The sequence below is a fragment of the Mesoplodon densirostris genome, chromosome 14, assembly GCF_025265405.1.
Source record: "Mesoplodon densirostris isolate mMesDen1 chromosome 14, mMesDen1 primary haplotype, whole genome shotgun sequence".
Taxonomy (NCBI): domain Eukaryota; kingdom Metazoa; phylum Chordata; class Mammalia; order Artiodactyla; family Ziphiidae; genus Mesoplodon; species Mesoplodon densirostris.
In genome coordinates, this window is record NC_082674.1 from 60,527,135 (window position 1) to 60,549,804 (window position 22,670).

Below are 22,670 nucleotides of genomic sequence, written 5' to 3' on the forward strand. Positions count from 1 at the left end.
GACCCCCTGAGGCGTGTTGTGCATAGTTTCCCAGGAGGCCCCAGCAGGACTGAGCCCCAGCTGCCCACAGCATTACCTCCTCAGCATGCATCTTTCATTGCCTGGCTCTTCTTCCCTATATCATTTTCCTACTCCCCTATGGGTACTTCCTGGAACTGCCTCCCAGATAAACTATAAATTATGGCCTCATTTATGGAAATCAAATTTAAGACAGGAGAGAGCAGGGAAGACAGGGCTTTCAAAGCAAGACCAATGGTAAGTTCTAAGTCTAGATCTCCTGAAGACACCACTCTCCCAGCAAGTAAAAGGTCAGCCAACCCCATGGCTGAGGCGTGCTGTGGAAAGAGAATGAAACTTGGGTCCAGGGCCTGGGACTCCAGTCTTGGTCCCATGGACTGTGTGGCCTCAGTAAAGACTCCGACCCCCGGGCCCAGCTGTAAAGTGAGGGTAACAGCGTTTGCTCTCTGTTATGGGCTGACTTGAGCCCCCCAACCCAAATTCCTATGTTAAAATCCTAACCCCTAGTACCTCAGAATATGACTGACTGTATTTGGAGTTAGGGTCTTCAGAGAGACAATGAGGTAAATTAATAAGACAATTAAGAGATTAAAAAACTAGTCCATGTGAGTAAGTCTTAATCCAATAGGATGCTGCCTTTTTAAGAAGAGGAAATGTGGATACAGACTGATACAGGGAGAAGACAGCCATCTACAGCCAAGGAGAGAGGCATCAAGAAAACAATCCTGCTGACCTCCATCTCTTGATCTCAGATAAATTTCTGTGGTTCAAACCCCCCAGTCTGTGGTATTTTGTTACAGCAGCCCTAGAAAATAAATAGTCTCCTACCACCCAGGGTTGTCATGGAGACCGAATGGGACAACAAGTGAAAGTACTTACAGTCTTATTATTGATGCCAAAAGCTCAGCCTCTGTGCACTGGTGCCGAGTCAAATCTCAGTGGCAGAGTTTTGCATGAAGTAGAAAATAATAGCTTTATTGCTTTGCCAGGCAAAGGGGGACACAGTGGACTCGTGCCCCTCCAAAACTATGTGTACCAACCCAGGAGGATTTAGTGAGGAGTTTTATAGCAATAGTTCAAGGGTGGGGTTGCTGACAAGATTAGGGTATGTGAAAGGCCTGCACTCCTCTAATCTGGTCTCAGGTAATCTTCTTGATGAGCTTCTCTGGTTCCTTTGATCTGGCCTCAGGTGGTCTTCTCTGGTATGAAGAATGCTGACATCTTCCATTTGTTGGGTTTTAATTCTATAAAGAGTTTAAAGATATTGTTGTGTGTATCCCTTGAGGTGGAACCAGGACCCTGCCCCAAGGCTGCACTATTGTTTCTTAGCTGCTCCTCCCCTGTCTCTGCATCCCCTCCCTTCCTGGATGACCAACTGAATCTGCCCTTTGGAACTCAGGGAAGGTCCTGGAGGCTGGAGTCTGTTCCCTACAAGAAATGGGGAACACGGAAAGGCTTCCGTGCCCAGGAACCCAACAGGGTCCTGCTCAGTTTCATTATCACTGATTAAAATGAGGCCACCAGCAATGGTAACCCCACCCACATGAGGGAAGAAACACACAGGGCATGGAGGCAACACACACGATTGGTGTGGAGAGGCCCCAGACTCCAGAGGCAAGGCAATCCTTTTTATAAAGTGGCAAAGAACTTGGCTAAATTGTGTGTTAGTGTTTTGTCAAAGGTAGAACTTGAAAGTAATGACCTTGGATATTTAGCAGAGGAGACTTTTAGGCAAAATACTGAAGGTGCACCCTGGGTCCTCCTTACTGCTTACAGCAAAATGCAAGAGGTGAGAGCTAATTAAAGGAAGAATTGTTAAACAAAAAGGAACCAGAACTTAGAAATTTAGAAAATTCTCAGCCTATCTATATTGCAAAAGGTGAGAAAGCTTGCTCTGAAGAGAGCACTAAGGGTGTGGCTGAACAACCGTTTGATAAAGAGATCACGGGTGCAACTCATAGACTTAATCAGTTATCTCAACAGAGGCCAGGAAGAGAGACGGGATTAAGAGCAGCAAAGGCACTCTCAATTTGAACTAAAGGGGAAAGATAAAGCAGAACAGAATGAAGGAAGGTTGTCAGGACAAGACCACAGAGCTATTCAGTGGCAAACATGCACTGTTCTTCAAGGAAAGGGAAGAATGATCCACAGGCGATTCAGAGAGCATCTGGGCTGCCACTCTGACTGCAGGCCCAGGGGGCAAGTCTGTTTCCTGTTAGTTTCAGAGGGCAGGGCCACTGCAGAGAGCTGTGTGGGATTATGCTGCCATCCCAGTGGACCTGGAAGGTGGGACACTGAGCCAAATAGGAGTATTCTGAAACCTTAAAATATAATGGAATTTGCCTTGCTAAGTTCAGGGCTTGCTTGGGACCCATCACCACTTTCTTCCAATTTCTCCCTTTTGGAATGGGAATGTCTATCCTATGCCTGTTCACCACTATGGTTTGAAAGCACATAACTTATCTGGTTTCACAGGTTCACAGCTGGAGAGGAATCTTGCCTCAGGATGAATCATACCTTGAGTATTACCCAAAAGTGATTTAGATGATATTTAGATGAGACTTTGGACTTTAGGGTTGATGCTGGAATGAGGTAAGACTTTTGGGGCTGTTTGAATGGAATGAATGTATTTTGCATGTGATAAGGGCATGAATTTGGGGAGTAAGGGGTGGAATGCTATGGACTGAACTGTGTTCCCCCAAAATTCATGCACTGAAGCCCTCACTGTGACTGTATTGAACGATAGGGCTTTTAGGAGGTCATTAAGGTTAAATGAAGTCATAAGGGTGGGGCCTTAATCCAATAGGATTGGTGTTCTTACAAGAAGAGGAAGAGAGACCAGAGTTTGCTCCCTCTCTCCACCATGTGAGGACACAGAGAGAAGGCAGCTGTTGGCAAGCCAGGAAAAGCAAACTAAACCCTTCAGACCTTGATCTTGGACTTCCCAGCTTCCAGAACTGTGAGAAGTTTCTGTTAAGCCACCGAGTCTGTGGTCTAGGTTATGGCAGCCTAAGTGGACTACACACTTTCTATGCCTCAGTTTCTCCACTTGTAAAGCAAGGATCGTTGTGCCTATCTTGCAGGACTGTTATGAGAACAAATTAACATATGTAAAGTATGGAGAAGAGGCCCACTTATTAAGTGCTAGGTCTTTGTGAGCAGTCATTATAACGATGACTGTCTCTGTGCTCAAGCTGCTTGAGCTTGCACGAAGGTGCCATATGGCCCTAGCTGGGTGCATGAAATTGAGAAAGTAGAGTCAAGTAAATTTGTGACAGGCAAGGCCATTTAAAGGGTAATTGTTAAACTTTGAATTATGACAACTTTTTTTTAAAGAGACTCTAAAACTTTCAAGACTGCATTTATTTGTCTGTAGAAGATAGCCCTGGGCCAGCCTTTTCACTTTTCATACTTGAGGGAACCTGAAACAGAAGAGAGCCCATTGTAAATGGCTAACAGTTTAAAAACAAACAAAAAATTAATTAGTAATCAAAGATGTTTAAATTTAAAGATACCATTTTTTGCCCATTACAATTCTATCATTTTAATAGATCTCATTGTTGGCAAGGATATGAAGGACTTGGCACTCTTACATAGCTGGTAGTATTATAAATTGGCACCAAGTGGGACTTCCCTGGTGGCGCAGTGATTAAGAATCCGCCTGCCAATGCAGGGGACAATGGGTTCGAGCCCTGGTCCGGGAAGATCCCACATGCTGTGGAGCAACTAAGCCCGTGCGCCAAAACTACTGAGCCTGTGCTCTAGAGCCCACAAGCCACAGCTACTGAGCCCGCGTGCCACAACTACTGAGGCTGCACTCTAGAGCCCGTGAGCCACAACAACTGAAGCCCGCATGCCTACAGCCCATGCTCCGCAACAAGAGAAGCCACCGCAACGAGAATCCTGTGCACCGCAACGAAGAGTAGCCCCTGCTTGCTGCAACTAGAGAAAGCCCGCGCGCAGCAACAAAGACCCAGTGCAGCCAAAAATAAATAAATAAGTAAATAATTTTTTTTTTTTTAAATTGGCACCAAGTCACAGATTGTACCTACCTGTGACTCAGTTCTACTTCTGGGAACCTATCCTAAAAGTAAAATGAAATACAAAAAAGAGCTAAACACATCAGGTTGAGAACAAAAAACTGAAAACAAATGTCCAACAATTAGAAAATTGTCCCATTTAATGAACCATTAAAACTTGTTATAAAGACTATATAATAACCTCTAAACACACCAATGATAGAATAAGAAAACAACATACAATGTTATATACCTTATGATAATTTCTTAATTCAGTTGTATAGGAAAAAATTTTGCCAGCATATTAGTAGATTTCCATCTGTGGCTTTTTTAAGATGGTAAGATCACCCTGAGCTTCTCAATTTTCTGAAATCTAAACTTCAATCCATGAGTTAAAAAAATAAAGTCACTCAAATCATGGTCAGACACTTCAGAAATTGAAACCCGGATGTATATTAATATGATATACTACAATCAAATGCTTTAATTTAGCTTTAAAAAACATTTATTTACTTCCGAGTCCACTCATTTACATTTCAATGGTGAGCTTTGTTAGAATGAAAGACCATTAAAAGGTTTAACACTATTTCCCCACATCTCCCATGCCCAACCCTTTGTCCACGAACTGGATGTTGGGCCAGTTACTTAACTTCATTCTTTAGTTTCCTGACATGTAAAATGGACATAATTGTTTGTACGTCACAGGACAGTTATGAAAATTAAATAGGTTATTACGTATAAACTGCCAGGAATAGTGCCTGGCACAAAATAAGTATCAATATCTATTTTTTCTGATCTTGAACAAGTCTTTCCATAATACATGTCATCAAGCTTTCTTTTTTTGAGTTCAAATTTAGCTTTAGAAGATTTCAAATTTTTTAAACTTTTTACACAAACAGAATGTTCTAAACCTAGAAGACAATTCATGTATTGCTGTGTTTACCTAGAAGGTTAAAGGATAATTTCATCTTATCAGCCTATAGTCCAGTGTATTACAGATTGTTGTCTTAGTTTCTTTAAGTTAGCTGGGAAATTCCAGGATTGTAATATTTAAGTATCGGAATACAAAAACTTGAAGTTTATTGATGTTGTCTTATTCTCACAGTGCACTTAAAAACTTTGGCCTCATCTAAGTCAAGGAGTTGAAGGTCCAAGAAGAAGGGCGAATAGACACCCAGCCTGCAGTTCAGCAACTTTAATAAGGTGGGTGTACTCCTGCAGTTGGTTGTGTAGCTGGATAATCTGACATACTATCCAGTGTTCCCTTCCCTCCATCCACTGAGTCAAGGCTGGGGGGTAGAGTGATGGGGAGGGAAGGGATGGATAGATACCGACCAGAAGTCCTCAGAGTTCATTTCCAAGCTTAACAACAGTCTGAAAAGCAAGACTCTCATTTGAAAGAGGCCAACTTTGTTGAAAGGGAGAGCTCTGGTGGGCAGAGCTCAGATGGCTGCTCATGGGGTGCTCACAGTGGAGGGAGGAGGCAAGATATGACAGCGGAAAGCCTACCACCACCGAGATGGAGATGAGATTGAAACAGCAGGAAGTGGTTACTCAGAGAGGGTGGACCAGTGTGTAGAAGCTGCCTGACCCCTGGGAAGGGTCCTATACCGTGTCATCCTGGCCTTGACCAGGGGATGGGGGAGAGTTCCAAAGGTAACAGAAGCCAAGAAAGGCAAAGTAGAATCTGAGCAAAGCAAGGATCAGTACCCACTTCTCGGGATATAGTCTCTCAGAGGAGTTGGTGAGCGCTGGCTGAGGGACGTCTTTAGGGACATGGGCCTGAGGACAGCCGTATAGCTCATCTGGGGCGGGAAGGCTAGGGATACGAGAAGAGGCCTGGGTTCTGAATGGTGTGGCTTAGACAAGAGAAGCCACAGAGGGGCCATGGACACCCACAGCAGATGTCAGCTCAAGCACACCCAAGATCGGGGGCCAGAGAACTAGCTGGGCCAAAGGTGGGGCAACACACGAGGCTCCCACCAGAGCCTCTGGAGTGTACACACTCCTCACGGTACCAGAGGAGAGGCGGAGGGAGGAGGGAGATCACTTAGGAGGCAAAGGAGCCCCCACAGGGAACATTCTGAACGCTGAACTGACTTGGCTTTACTCAAAGAAGATAGGCCTTAACGGGGCAAGATAAAGAGTTCTCCCACCATCTGCATCATAAGAACAAGTGGAGAACAGTGTAGAAAGTAAAGTGGCATTTCTTCCCATCTAAACTGTGCTCTCATTGTTAATACTGCTTCAGTGTGTGAAAGTCCAGCCAGGACCCGGAGATCAGAACCCAGCCTTGTGGCTACAGCCTCACTGCCTCCTGTCTGGAGGGAAAGCCATACAGATGATCTTACAGCAAATGAAGCTCATTCTGAGCAGGGCTTTGGCCACAAAGCCTCATGTGGTCTGTCTCCTCTCCTGGGGACCTGGCCCAAATAGCATGATGCAGGGGGACCTTGGCCCTCGGTGCCTCTCACCTCAGAGCAACCCCAGTGAGGCAGGTGCCCCAGGCCTGTCTTCTACACCAGAGGTACTGGAAGGACAACTCCTGGAGGAAAAAACCTTCCAAAAAGGAAGAGAGTAATCCAAAGAGGACCAGAAGAGTTCTGAAAAATAATTGAGTTGTATTTCTAATCCCTTTGCTCTCCCACTGAAAGATCTACCTTTAATACTCTGTCTTTGGTGTACATTTTATCCCTGACCTGCTCTGGATAGCCCTGGAATTAGAACAGGGGAGAAGGTGGCGAGTGGGAGGATACACTGACCTCCCTCAGGGGCAGGCTTATGTGGTCTGAGCATTTGGTGGTTTTCTGCTGACCCAAAGGAGCTGTCTGTCTCCAGGCAGGTCCCACAGCACATCAGAGAAGTCCTGCCTCTAAGGACCCTCTCAGAGAAGGGTCTTTGAGAGATCCTTCCATCCAATTCTTGCCATTCTCTTCCTTGTTCATAAGGGACCAATGAGATGGATCTTTCATAAAACTCATATAAATAATCCCTCAAAAAGTCCACAAGAATAGATGAGAACTAACTCCAATTTATTTAATCACCAGAACCATTATGTGTCAGACAAATGGAAATTACTGGCTTTCTCAAATGATGCTCAGCTCACTGACAGACCCAGGAGCACAGACTACATAGAGATCTCCTCAAACACACCAAGCTTCACGTCACACACACTCACATGCATACACACAGACAATAACCCACTTCCATGATTGATTCAATCTTCTGTCCCTATAGAAAAATCTGAGTTACGACAAAAGAAATCTCCCTCTCTTATTTTCACAAAGAAATAAGGATTTGTCTTCCCTGTAACATTTTCTTCTTACTTGATCAGATTGGGCCTTAAGAGTCTTCCTTGGGTGCTGATTGGATCTCTTCCTAAGTAGCTGTAGCCAGAGGAACACTCCACCAGAGGTGGCATTACTCCAAAGTTAGATGGATCCTGTCCTGCATGCACCACATCTCACCTTACCAAAGTTCCAGACAGAATGACCTGCATTCATATAATCAGAGCACCAACCCCTAAACCCCTGAAGTTTAGAAAACAATAACGTCCCAGAGCCAAATGCAACCACTCGTGCAGCCTTCCCTCTGTGCCCAGTGCCCTTGGTCCAGTACTGCAAAATTAAATGCCTACACTGGAGATGCAGTAAGAGGGGGCGGGGACTGACAAACCAAAGAGCACCTACCCCATCAAAAGGGAAGTTCAATTTTTTAAAACTTGCTGGCTAAACTCATCAGAATATGCCCACTAGGCCACAAGTAAATACTGGGGCAGATAAAAGTGCTTCCCGAGGAAAAGCCTAGACCTACCCCCGGCCCCGTCTCACACACACACACACACACACACACACACTCTACTATAGTGGAATTTTTGCTATCACACATAGCCACTACCTGGAGGAAACGTGAGATAGAAGACAGAACATAGATGCTTCAGGGCTTTCTCAGGATGCTAATAAATTCATCCCAACTAGTCAGACCACCTCATTTCAGAGCTTAAATTACTATTAGAAGAAATGTCCCCAGTGGTTAATTTCACACACAGATGACCACACCTGAAGAGGAGGGATCGAGGAAATCTACCACCCACCAGTCTTCCTTCTCTCAGAAACTTTTTCCAAGGAATGCTCCTATGACAGGCCAAAATTTAGAAGTGTATAATGGCGGCACGTCCAGGTCCCATAATAGGCACTTACATTCATGCATATAACCCTTTCCAGAGCTTCTCTGACCCCAGCACAATTGGCATCTCACTTCAACACTGAGGGTGGTCTTTGTCCAGGGACACAGTCTCTATAGGATTACAGGCAACTCTGAGCAAAATTCAGAGCCTTGCATGTTGTGAAATGCCCAAGCCATAGCCACAGGTGACAAATAGAAGGAATAAACAATGGTGGGTTAGTGAACATCGTGCCACCCAGTAATGTCTAATCCCAAAAGAACAAAATCCGACACCTTGAAAGTCCAATTTTAAACAAGCCTCCCTGGACCTTGACATTAATCCCTATCCCTACCGAGGCCAGATGCGTGGGTGGCCCACGTCCTCTCCATCCACGCACACACTTATTTGCTCATTCAGTCCCCAAGTGAAGCTGCTCTGGCCCGAGCAGTTCATCTCCCCTCCTGCCGTCAGCAGATTCTTATGTGCTTCACTGGGGATTTTGCCTCTCAGGAATGTTGTTGATCTTGCACAGCCTTTTCTGACCACACCCCCAAGTCCCTCCAAATGCCCATCTCTACCACCACCAGATTCCACTCCTCAGAGATCCTCTCCAAGAGCAGGAAGAAGGGTGCCATTCCTGCAAACTGAAGCTGGAGGGGACCTGCCTCCCAAATCCTGAGCCCCTCTGTATATGAGCATTTCAGTCCAGTGAGCCACATCGGCTGTCCCCAGGTCTCCAGTTAGGGTATCTGGGCAGATCCTAAAACCCTATGCAGTTGCCCTTCAAATAAATGGGAATGAGCCCTTATGACGATTGTTTGGCAAATAGAGACCAGTCTGAGCTTTGTTTCCTTGGCCCCTTTACCTTGATCCATCCTAGAGAGGGTTATCATGGAGGGGCAGCCTGTCATGGGTGCTGTTATGGGCTGAACTGTGGTCCCCAAAATGCATATGGAAGTCCTAACCCCCAGTACCCATGACTGTATTTGGAGTTAGGACCCTTAAAGAGGTGATTAAGTTAAAATGAGGCCATTAGGGTGGGCCCTAATCCAATCTGACTGGTGTCCTTATAAGAGGAGGAAATTTGGACCCATAGAGGAGAGACACCAGGGCAAGCACACACCCAGGAAAGGCCATCTGCAAGCCAAGGAGAGAGGCCTCAGAAGAAACCAAACTTGCCAACACCCTGATGTTAGACTTCCAGCCTCCAGAACTGTGAGAAATAAATTTCTGCTGTTTAAGCCACTCAGTCTGTGTACTTTGTTATGGCAGCTCTAACAAACCAACTACAGGTATTAAAGCCCAAGAAGGGTAAGGAGAACAGCCATGCAGGGAGGAGATGGTACGGAGATGGGAGGTGAGTTACCCACTGGATGTCCTTGATGAAAGTGACTCCAAGGCTGGAAAAGTACAAGATGCTCGAGCTTGGACCATCTTCTGTCAGAAAGGAAGTGATCAAAGAATGATGGTGACATTCGAGTGGAAAGGCAGCCCACTTACAAGGGCTGTCACTGGCCACAATGAGGACAGTGTGAGTAACAAAATAAGTCATGATATTATATGATGATGTAATAATCCACTGAATGGAAAACCACATGTCTACAGTATTAAAAAATGAATATAGAAACAACCAAAATGTTCTACAATAATAATTAAACTGTGGCACATCCATCCCATGAACTAATACTCACCAATAAAAAGGCAGAACAGACTACTGATACAATAACTTGGATGATTTAAAGCACATTGTAATAAATAAATAAACAAACAAACAAATAAATAAAGCACATTGTGCTGAGTTTAAAAAGGCCAGTCTCTAAAGGTTATGCACTGTATGATTCCACTTATACAAAATTCTCAAAATTATAAATCAGAGAGATAGAGACCAGATTAGTGGTTGCAGGGGTTAGGGAGAGTGGAGGAGTAGGGGCAGTGGGTGGGTGTGACTATAAAGGGTAGCATGTGGGACAGCTTTATGGTGATGGTTCCACAAAACTACACATGCAATAAAATGACATGGAGGGCTTCCCTGGTGGCACAGTGGTTGGGAGTCCGCCTGCCGATGCAGGGGACACAGGTTCGTGCCCCGGTCCGGGAGGATCCCACAGGCCGCGGAGCGGCTAGGCCCGTGAGCCATGGCTGCTGAGCCCTCTCATCCGGAGCCTGTGCTCTGCAACAGGAGAGGCCACAACAGTGAGAGGCCTGCGTACCGAAGAAAAAAAAAAATGACATGGAACTATACACACATAGAACCAATATCGACTTTCTGGTTTTGATATTGTACTATAGTTACATAAGATGCAGCCATGGGGGGAAACTGAGTTAAAGGTAATATGGGACTTCTCTGTCACAAAATAAAAAGTTTAACATTTGATTGGGCTTCCCTGGTGGTCCAGTGGCTAAGACTCTGCACTCTCAATGCAGGGGACCTGGGTTCAATCCCTGTTCAGGGAACTAGATCCCATATGGCACAACTAAAAGATCCCCCATGCCGCAACTAAGACCAGGCCCAGCCAAATAAATAAATAAATAAATATTTAAAAAATAAAACAATAGATATCACTTTAAGAAAAAAAATAGAATGTTTGATGAATAATGAGATATCTAGATAATTTCAAAGCACCTTCGCACAAAATACAGGCTAATTACAAAGAAAAGGGCTCACTTTAAAGTGGAAAGGCCTGGAAGTCACTACGTTAAGCACATGATCAAAGTGAATATCCTTAGTAATGGGACAAATCAAAATCTGCCCCCCTTTGATAGGGTGCAATGAGTAGAAAACCGCATCACTTCCATATTGCTGCCAAAGATGCATATCTGAATCTAATCAGGAGGAAATAGACAAGCCTGAATCAAGAAACATTCTACAAAACAACTGGCCTGTAATCTTCAGATGTGTCCAGGTCATAAAAATTACCTAAAGACCAAGGAATTTTTCCAGGTAAAAGGAGGCAAAAGGGAAGGGACAACTAAATGCAACGCATGATTCTTAGCTGGGTCCTTTTGCTAGAAAGGACATTTCAAGACTGTTGGTGATACTTGAATGGGGCCTGAGGATTACATAACTGTAATGCCACATAATCTCCTGATTTAATGGCTGCTCTGTGGTCATACAGGTGAACGTCCCCATTTCCCATTTGAAGGAAATGCACGCTGAAGTCATTAGGGGTGATGGCCATCAGGTTGGCAAATTACTCTCAAATGGGTCAGGGAAAAAGTTCTTTGTACTATACCTGAAACTTTTCTTAAGTTGATTTTTTTCAGAATAAATGTTTCTAATTTTTTAAATGAATGATCTGAATGTCAAAGAATGAGAAACCCCTGACAAAACTGATGAAATCCTAAAATCCTTCTGCAAAAACTGGCACTCTTTACATTCAGGCCTTGGAAGTCACACTTGACAGAAGTTATACACATACATAAAAAATCTTAAATACGTGACTCTCTGTTCATTCTAAGAATTAGCACACTCTTCCAATTAACACCTTAGACGTGGTTAGCTAAAAGACTAAAAATTGAGTGTTGTGTTCCCTTTTTAAAAAATTTTCAGCCAGAACTTTCCTGTTTCCTGCTAGAAAATGATAGTCCCCACTTTAAATCAATTTACCATAAGTTGGTAAATTCAATGATCAATTATCCTTGGAAAAGCAGGACTTCCAGTGTACATCCTTGATGCTGGCACAGGCCTGCTCTGTACCAGGCCCAAGGGGACTGGCTGGAAGGACCTCACTGTGAGAATGACATGGTGATGCCTACCTGATAGGGATCAGTGAGGATTAAATGCAAGCAAGATTCTTGCCTTAATATCTAACACACTAAAACCACGTTTGGGGAAGCATTACCATTACTAACTTAGACAGTCAGGTTCAAGGTTCAGTTCACTCTTTTCCTTTTCAGTTTCACTCTTTGTTCTCAGTCATTCCCTGTCAGCTCATGTAATAGCAATAGGAATTCTGTATCCTAAGAGCTGACTGGAGAGGGAAGTTTTAAATCTCAAGTGGCCAGAACTGGAAGATCTAGACTGAGCAAGTGCACAAGTGGGATCCTTAGAAAACAGTAATCAAATCAGAAGCGAGGCCAGCCAGTCAGCAGAGAGCCTGTAAGACCTCAAACCACAGTGGAGCATTGGTAAGAGCCAAGTGAGAAAACCCAGACCACCTGTTGCAAACAGAATGACAATGCCTGGGGCCCATTATTGATTGCTCACCAATCAATACTGATTGCTTCAGAAAGAGAAAAACAAGAACCGTATGCTAACACATATACATGGGATCTAAAAAAAAAAAAGGTCATGAAGAACCTAGGGGCAGAACGGGAATAAAGACGCAGACCTGCTAGAGAATGGACTTGAGGACACAGGGAGGGGGAAGCGTAAGCTGGGATGAAGTGAGAGAGTGGCATGGACATATATACACTACCAAATGTAAAACAGATAGCTAGTGGGAAGCAGCCGCATAGCACAGGGAGATCAGCTCGGTGCTTTGTGACCACCTAGAGGGGTGGGGTAGGGAGGGTGGGAGGGAGGGAGACGCAAGAGGGAAGAGGGATATATGTAGAGCTGGTTCACTTTGCTATAAAGCAGAAAGACACAATTGTAAAGCAATTATACTCCAATAAAGATGTTAAAAAAAATACTGATTGCTCATGGTGTGGCAAGCAGACTTAATAAAGTCCAAGTGAACACTGACATGCCAGGTACTATGCTAGACACTCTGCTGACATGATGTCATTTGAACCTCACAGTTACCTTATGTAGGTACAATTATCATTCCCATTCTACAGATGGGGAAGCTGACGGTTGGAAAATTTCAGTAGCTCACTCACACAGCAAACAAGTGGTAAAACCAGGGTTTGATCGTCAGCATTCTGTCTCCAGAGCCTGCACTCAACTGCTCTTCTAAACCGCCTCCCACCACCACCCATCATTTGTTACTCCACGGCCCCCACTGTTCCTTATACCACACTAAGCAACTTGCTTAGTTCCAGACTCCTGCAAGCCTTTCTTGTTTCAGTAGCAATCGTGTTGTAGGATAGAACTAGGGGTCTTGTTTGTGTAACACTGAGACACAGCAAGAGCAAAACGTCCACTTTCTAGACTTGGAGAAGCAGGCTGCTCCATCCAATGGCTTCCTTAGTTTGGCAAGGTAATAAGTGATAATGTTACAATAAACTCCTTTGTTATTACTTAGAAAACTCTGTCTTCCAACAAGGCCAACTTAAAAACAAATGTGCGTGTGTGAGTGCGCATGTGTGTGAGTGAGCGTGTGTGTACATGGGATCACCATGCAGCTTTATGGAGGGCAAGCTACTTATTTCTTTTTCTGGAGACCTCAGAATCCGGAAAACCTTTTGATGTATTAATTAGGGTCGTAAAAAATTAAGCTTAGGTCCCCATTGGGTGATTCTGCAGGAGTTGCCTTCCCCTTGAGCAGCTTTCCGATTAATTTGGGAACATAATAACAGACCTTTCAAACTAGCAAACTCACCTCCCCACCTAGGTGCTTTCACACAATGATCTTGTTTCAATCATGTTTTAACATGGAAAATGCCTCATGCCCAAGGGACGCATTATGAGTTTTTGGACATCAACGTGACTATCTATCTAAGAAGAAACACTTTACCAGACTCCTGGCTGGAGAGATAACTCCCATTGTAGACATCGCCCCCTGGCGACAAGTGTGTGCCGACTCACCATTGCCGCCATCTGTCCAGGACCCTTCCTCCTCATTCTTCAAGCCCACAGCACAACCGGCATGTGGTATATTTCTCGATAGCTCTCTAGCCAAGGACATATGTGGTTCAGAAGTATTGTTGCTATAGTTCTGATGATCTGGGTCTTGTTTCTAGAAACCATATTTAGTTGTCAAACAGTATGACAGATTTTAAAGATTTAAATCAACATATTTCAAAGTTCTAATGTACGAAATTTTATTTAAGTAATGAGGGCAATGCTTATTATGGAAAGAAAATCATTGCTCAACAGACTGTATTTTGTTCTACTATAACCTTAAAATGTTGTGTGATTGGCAACTGCATTAAAAAGATTATAGCATGGGACAGATTCTATATTTTATAATGAATGCAGCACAAAACAAAGCACTTCTGTTAGACAATTCACATGCAAGGAAAAACTAAGGCAGCCACCTGCACCTGTCCAGGTATTACGACCATGCCACAACCCAGCCATCTAGTTTGGCCAATAGAACAATCCATTCCCACCACTGCAAAATGTATCCTCCCAGTAGTCACGTAAGTAGGACTAGCAGACAAGAGGAAGAAACTAAAAAGTACCATTATACACTTGGCTATTTCTGCCCTAAGTTCCTAGAATGAATACGTCTCTCTTCTCTCTACTCTCTTTCCTCTTTTGTCCCTAAACAGGATCACATAGCTGATTAGAAAAGGCCTTCATTGATCTAACAACTGTTCTTCTTCCATCCTTTTGATTCTTCTTTCCAGGCTCAGACTTCCAAGTTGAATGAACGTGAAGTGTGCCACTTCCCTCTGCTTGGATTTCAGACATTTACCAACCACATACCCTCAACGCACAGCAAGGTGACTTCCAGCCCACTCCTGGCCCACACCTCACGTGCTGCTTCTGGTTGTCTTCCTGGCCCCCCTGCAGTTTCTCAAATGACTTCCCATGCTCGGATTCCCAAGATGTTCCCTCCCTGGTTGTAGGACCCCATCTTGCTTCTCCACCTGCCCCTCTCTGATGGCTCCTCCTTTAGCACTCATTTCCAAGGCCTTTCCTCTCTTAGTTTACCTCCTCTGACGACTAACCCATTTTCAAGCCTTCTACATTTGCCTCTCCATAGAATGAGTCCATGAAACCAGCCCACACCTTCCACTGCCTAATGGACACCCCTGAGCTATGTGCCCCAATAATGGTGGTGACATTATGGTGCCTCACAGTTTACAAAGCAGGTCCACCTGTGTCGTCCCACTGGATGGTCACAAAGCCCCATGAAATCAGCATCGCCAGGAAATCAATGAGCTCTCCGGCAGGGTTGCCCCTCAGGGAGGGCCTCTCCCAAGGGACATCCCTCTTCCTTTCTGTGTCCTGCCTGATGTGCATCCTGCTTAAGGAAAGCACTGCCATAGAGAGGGTTTAAGGAAACTCCTCTCATGCCCCTGCTGTCAAAGTCCCATTAAAGGCTAAGCAGTTCGGAGCTAGATGCCCTGGACAGCAGCAGGAGGTAAGGATACAGATGGTCAGGAACTTGGCTCCAGAGCTTGCACAGACCTGGATTCAGACTCCAGTTCTGACATTTCTTAGCTGTGTGGACTTTACCTGTATTTTGGCTTCTTCTTCAGTAAAACCAGGATCGTAAATAGGTCAAAGGACTGTATAAACTAACTAGAACGGACACATAAATTGCCTGGCACCTAGAAAGGGCTCAATAAATGGTGGGTATCATTGTTCTAACTTCTTAAACCTTTACCTCAGAGTCTTTGGCTCCTTCCAAAACATCACTGAGAACTTGTATGTATTCAGTTGCACCTTTGAGGATATCAACTTTGCTAGGCTTCCTGCTTTGGGGAAGAAATGGCACCAGCGTCTTCAGTTTGGCAAAACCACGGTTGAGATTTTTTATCTGGAAAGCAAAAAGGCACAGTGACACACAGGAAGCTAACTTGTAAGGCATCTCCCCAAACCACGGAAGGCGGTTGTGAGGGCTCGTTTCCACAGCTCTCTTGTCTGGGTGGGGAATCCAGGCAGGCACGTGCCGAAGGGCCACTGCTCCGCTGGCAGTACACTTCCTGGCAAGGGGAGAGGGAGTGGCATGAACCTGGCAGCAGGGATGGATGGGCTGGGAGGCGTGTCTAGGTCCACACTGACCTCCTTCTCTTCCTCTGAGAGCATCCCCACTGCAAGGTAGAGGCGGGCTGGGTAGTGGTTAAAAGCTCTGAGTCAGTACATCAAGATTTAAAACCCAACTCTAACATTTAGCTTTACAAAACTGTGTAGGAGACCTCATATCGCCAGGCCTTGGTCTGTTTACCTGCAAAGTGGAAAATACTCCCCTTGTCGTGGTGTAGCTTTTTTTGTGGTGATTAAGTGACATAATTACACACCAAACACTTCCTCCTGGCACACAGAAAGTCTTCAATAAGTTGTACTAACGATAATGAATAAACTGTACAAACACTCGTCTATTCAAGTACTGTGCCAGCAACTCTTCAACCTCTTTCCCAGAGGAGTTGATGATATAGAGTCCGGAGAGTCTGCACATTGGCAAGACTTGAAAAGTAGAATGAAGAGCCTTTTTTCCTTCATCTCCAGCATCTAATTCCTTGGCTCTGAAGGCCTAGAATTCTGATGATCAACCCCCCCCACCGGAGGACACAGACCCTCAAAAAACCGAAGAACCGGCTCCCACTACACCATGAAGCCAATATACTCACTCACTTATATTGAGAGCTCCCTCCTACCCCACATCAGAGTGGGCAAAGGACATAGTCAGCCCATTCACAGCAGAATACGGTGAATGTATTTCATAAGTTTATTGGTCATAAGTTTCAATAAACTTATGAAAATATTAAACTTTAATAATCAAAGAACTACAAATTAAAACAGAAATTAGATACCATTTTTCATGTACCAAGCTGCTAACATTTTTGTTTTGATTATCATACCCAGCATTGGTGATAGAAAAAGGGAACAGTCCTATAGCCTGCAAAAGGGGAAAAAAATTAATAAACTTTTCTAGAAAGCAATTGGGCAACTTGTATCAAAAGTCACAAGGTTGTTTATATCCCAGTAATTCCACTTCTACTGTTTTGCTCTAAAGCAATTATCAGACATGGGCATAGATCTATGTACCAGTAAAAAGCTGCAAAAGGGCCTCCCTGGTGGCGCAAGTGGTTGAGAGTCCGCCTGCCGATGCAGGGGATACGGGTTCGTGCCCCGGTCTGGGAGGATCCCATATGCCGCGGAGCGGCTGGGCCCGTGAGCCATGGCCGCTGAGCCTGCGCGTCCGGAGCCTGCGCGTCCGGAGCCTGTGCTCCGCAACGGGGGAGGCCACAACAGTGAGAGGCCCGCATACCGCAAAAAAAAAAAAAAAAAAAAAAAGCTGCAAAAAAGCATATATGCCCAACACTAGGAGACTGAATAAGTAACGGTCCATTTATATGTTGGACTATGCAGTCAAAAGCTGCTCTGCTTAGAATATGAGGAAATGCTTTTGATAATGTTAAGTGAAAAAAATACAAAGATATGTACTAAATCATAGCAATTTTGTAAGATTATGAATACGCACAAATATAAGTAGAAAAAAGACTAGGAGGATATACACAAGAATGATAGTTCATGGTAGTTATATTTGCATTGTGAGTGTTTCTGTTCCCTATTTAGTCATTTCTCTGTCTTCCAGGTGTACTAATTTCATCATTATAAAGAAGACTAAGGTCATTAGTTTTAAAATAGTGGGTAACACCAGGACCCATTCTCTGCAGAAAGCAATTCCTTCCAGGTGGGGAAAGCCCAACTTAAAATGCAAAATATTGGATCAGAATCTCGTTTGAGAGCCACATCAACACATCAGATCACAGGGTTATCATAAAGGGCTCCCAACTTTCCCTTAAGTCTTCTACACCTGCTTGGTCCTTTCTCCTCACACCCGTACCCAAACAAAGCTCCGAGTTGATTGACTGGGGCTACGTTTCTAAAGGGCCCAGGAGTGTGCAGGAACAGCCCCCAGCAGAACTTCCTCCTCAAGTCCCAGGCCGGAATGTGCGCGCACCCTCTTCCAGCGCTCGCCCTTCCCTCCCTCGGTAGCCTCTGCAGCAGCCCAACCCAAAGACTGCAAAGGGCGGAAAGGAGACGGAATCTCACAAGTCTGGGGCCTGAGTTTAGTTAGAAATACTAAAAGCTACCAGTAGATGGCGCTCTGACTCCGCCCGAGGGACCATCCTCGCGGGTGATTAACCGCGTACCCGCCAGAGTGGGAAAGACCCACTTTTTTCCCAGGGGGTTGAGTGGGAGTCCGGGTGCACACCCAGGCTTTGTTTAAATTATTTGTTTAAAGTAAGGAAAAGGATAACTTCCATTAGGCTCCCTGTGCCTCGCCCTATTTGTGCTTGGAGGCAGAGCGCTGGCAAACGGGGACCCCAAGCACCCACCCAGCGCAGGAGGTAGCGAGACGTAAGCGCACTGCCGCCTCTGAGGGTTCAAAGCGCCTGCCAGGGGGAGACGTTTCTGAAGTGGTCAGGGGCCCCCGCTTCCTGCACCGGTCCAGGTGGATCGCAGGTGAGGCGCCATCCCCGCGCGGGTGGAGGCGAACACGAGCGGCCCTCGGGGGGCCGAAGTCGCCCCAGGCCCCCGGGCGGGGAGTGGGCGCCCCGGGCCCCCGAAGGTGTCCGAAATGGGTGGCGGGTCTGGGGGGAGCCGGGAAGAAGGCGGCCGGGTCCCGGGGCAGGGACCTCGCGGGGCCGGCGCTCACCCGCTCGCGCTCCTTAGCGTTGGCCACGCGCCGCCGCTCCAGCACCAACTGCAGGTCCTCCGTGGACGAGTAGCCGCCCGACGGCAGCCGCTTGAGGCGGCAGACGGCGGCCAACTGGGGCAACGGCCCGAACTGCTCCCGCAGCACGTCGTCCAGCACCTCGGCGGGTGGGGCCCTCAGGAGCGCTGGCGTGGCGTCCATGGCGGCGCGCGAGGGCGGGAGGCCGGGTCTTCCCTCGCGGGCACCTGGGGCCACGCGGGGTCGGGGTCGGCGGCGGCCCAGCCACCTGCCCCCATCCCCCTGCGCGCCTGCGTACCTGCCCCGCCCGCTCTGGGGAAACCGCTCCGGGACGCTCGGTTCAACAAGCCCCACAGGTGATTTCCGTGAAGCCTGGATTACAGCGCTGGCTCGCAAATCGGCTGCACACTGGAGTCACCTGGGGAGTTTTAAAAAATCCACCTGCTCGGGTACCAGTCCCCCACATTCTGACTCAACCAATCTGAGTTGGGACCTGAGCGTCTGGACATGTGTACACACGTGTAGGCAAATATACATACGAACGTATACGTTTACCAGAAAAAAATTGATGGATACATACAAAACGTTTTTCAATTTCATTTTGAAATAAAAGTTGCAAGAGCAGAAACAAAAAGGTCCTATGTCCCCTTCACCTAGATTTCCCACTTAACTTTTTTCACATGTGCTCCACCACTACCTTTCTCTCTATGTGTATTCCTGTTTTCATTTTTCTTTTTCTAAAGCGTTTCCTTAGTCTTGTCCTGTCTTCATGGCTTTGACAGTTTCACAGAGTAGAAGCCTTTCAGTGTGGAGGATGTCCCTCAACCTGGGTCTGTCCAGTGTTTCCTCATGTCCAGACCCAGGTCCTGCCCTCTTGGCAGGGGATACGGGTTTGTGCCCCGGTCCGGGAAGATCCCACATGCCGCGGAGCGGCTGGGCCCGTGAGCCATGGCCGCTGAGCCTGTGCGTCCGGAGCCTGTGCTCCGCAACGGGAGAGGCCACAGCAGTGAGAGGCCCGCGTACCGCAAAAAAAAAAAAAAAAGTTTATTTCTCTCGCCTCTAACAGTGTGAAACGTGGAGGTCAGTAGTGCATCTCTGCCCCTCATGGTCACTCAAGGATTTAGATTCCTTCCAAATCATTGCTCCTTCATCATCGATCCTGGGTGTCATTTCCCAAAATGGAGCTCTCCCGTTTGAGGCTTCTGCCGTGGCTGGTGTCCGGCAGGGATCACCTTCACAGCAGCAAAGTCCTCAGGCCACTTGCACCAGTCAAGGTCCAGAAAACTCTTCTAGGGTCAGAAACTCTTCTGGGTATTCCAAGCAGATGCCAAGGGGTTTAATTCAGGGATTTATAAAGGTGCTTACACAATCAGTGGGAGGGCGGGAGAAGCAGGAGGGGCTCTGAGTCCAAGGACACACCACCAAAGCAGCAGCCAGGCAGCAGGGAGCCCCTGCCCCTGCAGCTACCACTCAAGCCTCCGAAGCTGGGGGAGGAGCCCGGGAGACGGCTGCAGAGAAACCCCAACTTCCCACGCCCTGGCATGTCTACAGGAAACAGGTGGTAGGACAGGGAGGGGCGCTGTGCCTCACTTCCACGCTGGTAATCTCACACACATGTTTCTAACTAAATCATATTATTTTAATACATTTATTTATTTATTTTTGGCTGCGCTGGGTCTTCGTTGCTGAGCATGGGCTTTTCTCTGGTTGCAGCGAGCAGGGGCTACTCTTTGTTGCGGTGTGCGGGCTTCTCATTGCGGTGGCTTCTCTTGTTGCGGAGCACGGGCTCTAGGCCCGCAGGCTTCAGTAGTTGTGGCACGCGGGCTCAGTATTGGGCTCGCCGACTCTAGAGCGCAGGCTCAGTAATTGTGGCGCACGGGCTTAGTTGCTCCGCGGCATGTGGGATCTCCCCGGACCAGGGCTCAAACCTGTGTCCCCTGCAAGCAGGCAGATGCTTAACCACTGAGCCACCAGGGAAGCCCTAACTAAATCATCTTAACTGGCATCCAGAGCCATGGGTACAGGGGGTTCTGGGAAAAGGAGCTTTGGCCTTCCTGCCTCTGCAATGCAGAAAGGCACCCTGGAGAAGGGAGTGAGGACAGGGAGATGGTCCACATTATCTTCCACCCCGAGACAGAGAAATTGCCCCAGCAGGTTCACCTCATCGGTCTTTGCCTATTCATTACCCTGGGACCCAGCTGAGAAGAACACCCCCTCCTGCTGATGGGAACACCCGTCCTGGGTGCTTGGAAGCCTCTACCACACCAGCCAGATCGTGGCTCAGACACAGTTCCCTTAATCTCCTTAGCTCAGTCAAGACATGAGAGAGCGGTGAAAACCAGCTTCAGTAAGAGAAGGCAAAGAATGACATTTTAAAAGAATCAACAACTATAAAGGGACATGTTAGCATTGCCCAGAATGCCTATCCAAATCAATTTGGCAATTTCATATTAGTACTCATTTTCCCATAAATGTGTATTATTATTATTACATATTATTTATTACATACTATATATTCTATCTCACCATATTCTTGGGACTTAGACTTTACTCCGATGTACAAGTGGGAAAATTAATGCCAGAGAAGTTGAGTACCTAGCCAAGGTCATGCTGCTGGTCAGTGGCAGAGCTGAGCCTAGAGCTCAGGTTTGCCATCTCCGTGGCAGTCCTATTTCCTTGAGGTCTGAGTGGCCCCCATCCCAAGGGCTCTGTGCCCAGCCCTGTGCCTCTGGTTAGCCTGGTGCCCCAGCACCCGGGCCCTGCTCCTCTCCCAAGGTCCTGCTCACTGTACCCCACACCTCACCTCCCTTGAGCTCCCCCTCCACCCCCTGGGCATGAGCTGGGGTTAACTTCTTGGCCACATCTTCAGCAGAGGTAACAGTGGGTCAGAAGTGCTTTTCCACCAACAGCGGAGAAGAGGAACAGACCCACAGGCTGTGTCCCCAGGAAGCTGCTTTAAGGTCATTTCCCCACGGGGACCCTCAACTCGTGCCCTTCTCATTTGTGCTGCTGGGCTAAGGCCACAGCCATAGCCTGGAGCTCTGACAAGATGCCAAAGGTGCCTGGCAGCCTCGCAAAGGGGTGGATGGAAGCTTAGGGCCTGTGGGGTCACACGGAAGAGCTGAGACTTAAGCAGGGCCCAGGGGTTCATCGTGGGTCAGAGGGGAAGAGCTTCTGAAGCACAGGGGTTCCTAGGACTTCTGAGTGAGTCATCCAAACTCTAGATCTCACCTTGCCGTCTATAAAGCCGAGATTATAATAGGAGCTTCCTCCAAGTTGTAGAGAGGAGTCCATCATGCTATTGGCGTAACAATAACAGCTAAGGCTTATACAGTGGGATCTGGGTGCCATGCACTATTATAAGCTCATCATGTGTGCTAATTTTCTAAATTCACACAACAGCCTCCAGAGTGAGTGACTCTCATTTACTCACAGAAGAAGAAATTGAGACACAAAAGTCAGGTAACCGGCTTCCGCAGCTAGAAAGGGGCAAAGCTGGGACTGGGCCCAGAGAGTCTGGCCACAGAGCCTGGCTCTACAACCACGAACCTCTCTTGCCTCGTGTAACTCCCACCCCATTGGAAGTGATGGTGAGAATAGCAATGATGATTTATGAACCAGATGGAATGTCCAGAAACTCGGCTATTACACAGACAAATCCTAAGTGACCCAGGCAGAGGGATGTTCTGAGCAACAGTGCAGGAACTGCAGTCAGAGCTGGTTGAGGGGCACTGAGGCCCAGGGCTCGGTTCCAGTGACCCTGCAGCGAGGAGGCCATGAGAGGCTCGGTGGAGCCACTTTGAAGAGGGCCTAGATTCCTGGCCCTGGGATCTATACAGCTGAGACTGGGAAGTTCTTGTCAGATCGAAGAAGGGTAAGATTGCAACAAAAGCAGGCCTCTGGGAAGTTCAAGAGGAAGTGGGGTCCAGGCTGCTTTGGGGGAGGGTAAGGGGATCTGAGGGGCACAGCTGTGCTGTGGATACCCTGCTGCATGGGCCCTTGTCC

The 22,670-nt window shown here is 46.8% G+C and overlaps 1 protein-coding gene across 1 annotated transcript; it reads right to left on the reverse strand.

Annotated features, from left to right (window-relative positions):
* Nucleotides 1-4,066: 4,066 nt before the first annotated feature.
* FIGLA (folliculogenesis specific bHLH transcription factor) lies at nt 4,067-18,860 on the reverse strand. The gene is made up of 4 exons (XM_060117784.1): nt 18,648-18,860; nt 15,648-15,800; nt 13,824-14,045; nt 4,067-4,102 (listed from the first exon to the last, which is right to left on the reverse strand). The coding sequence occupies exons 1-4, from the start codon at nt 18,846-18,848 to the stop codon at nt 4,067-4,069; spliced, it is 612 nt and encodes a 203-aa protein (XP_059973767.1). The 5' UTR covers nt 18,849-18,860.
* Nucleotides 18,861-22,670: the final 3,810 nt, after the last annotated feature.

What these genes read in the sequence shown, in the direction of transcription:
- FIGLA (XM_060117784.1), bottom strand. Translation starts at nt 18,848, where the DNA reads ATGGACGCCACGCCAGCGCTCCTGAGGGCCCCACCCGCCGAGGTGCTG. An exon ending in AAGGAGCCAAAGACTCTGAG is followed by an intron (nt 14,046 to 15,647) that starts GTAAAGGTTTAA and finishes TATGGTTTCTAG; the next exon opens with AAACAAGACCCAGATCATCA. An exon ending in TCTCTCCAGCCAGGAGTCTG is followed by an intron (nt 4,103 to 13,823) that starts GTAAAGTGTTTC and finishes TTTTACTTTTAG; the next exon opens with GATAGGTTCCCAGAAGTAGA.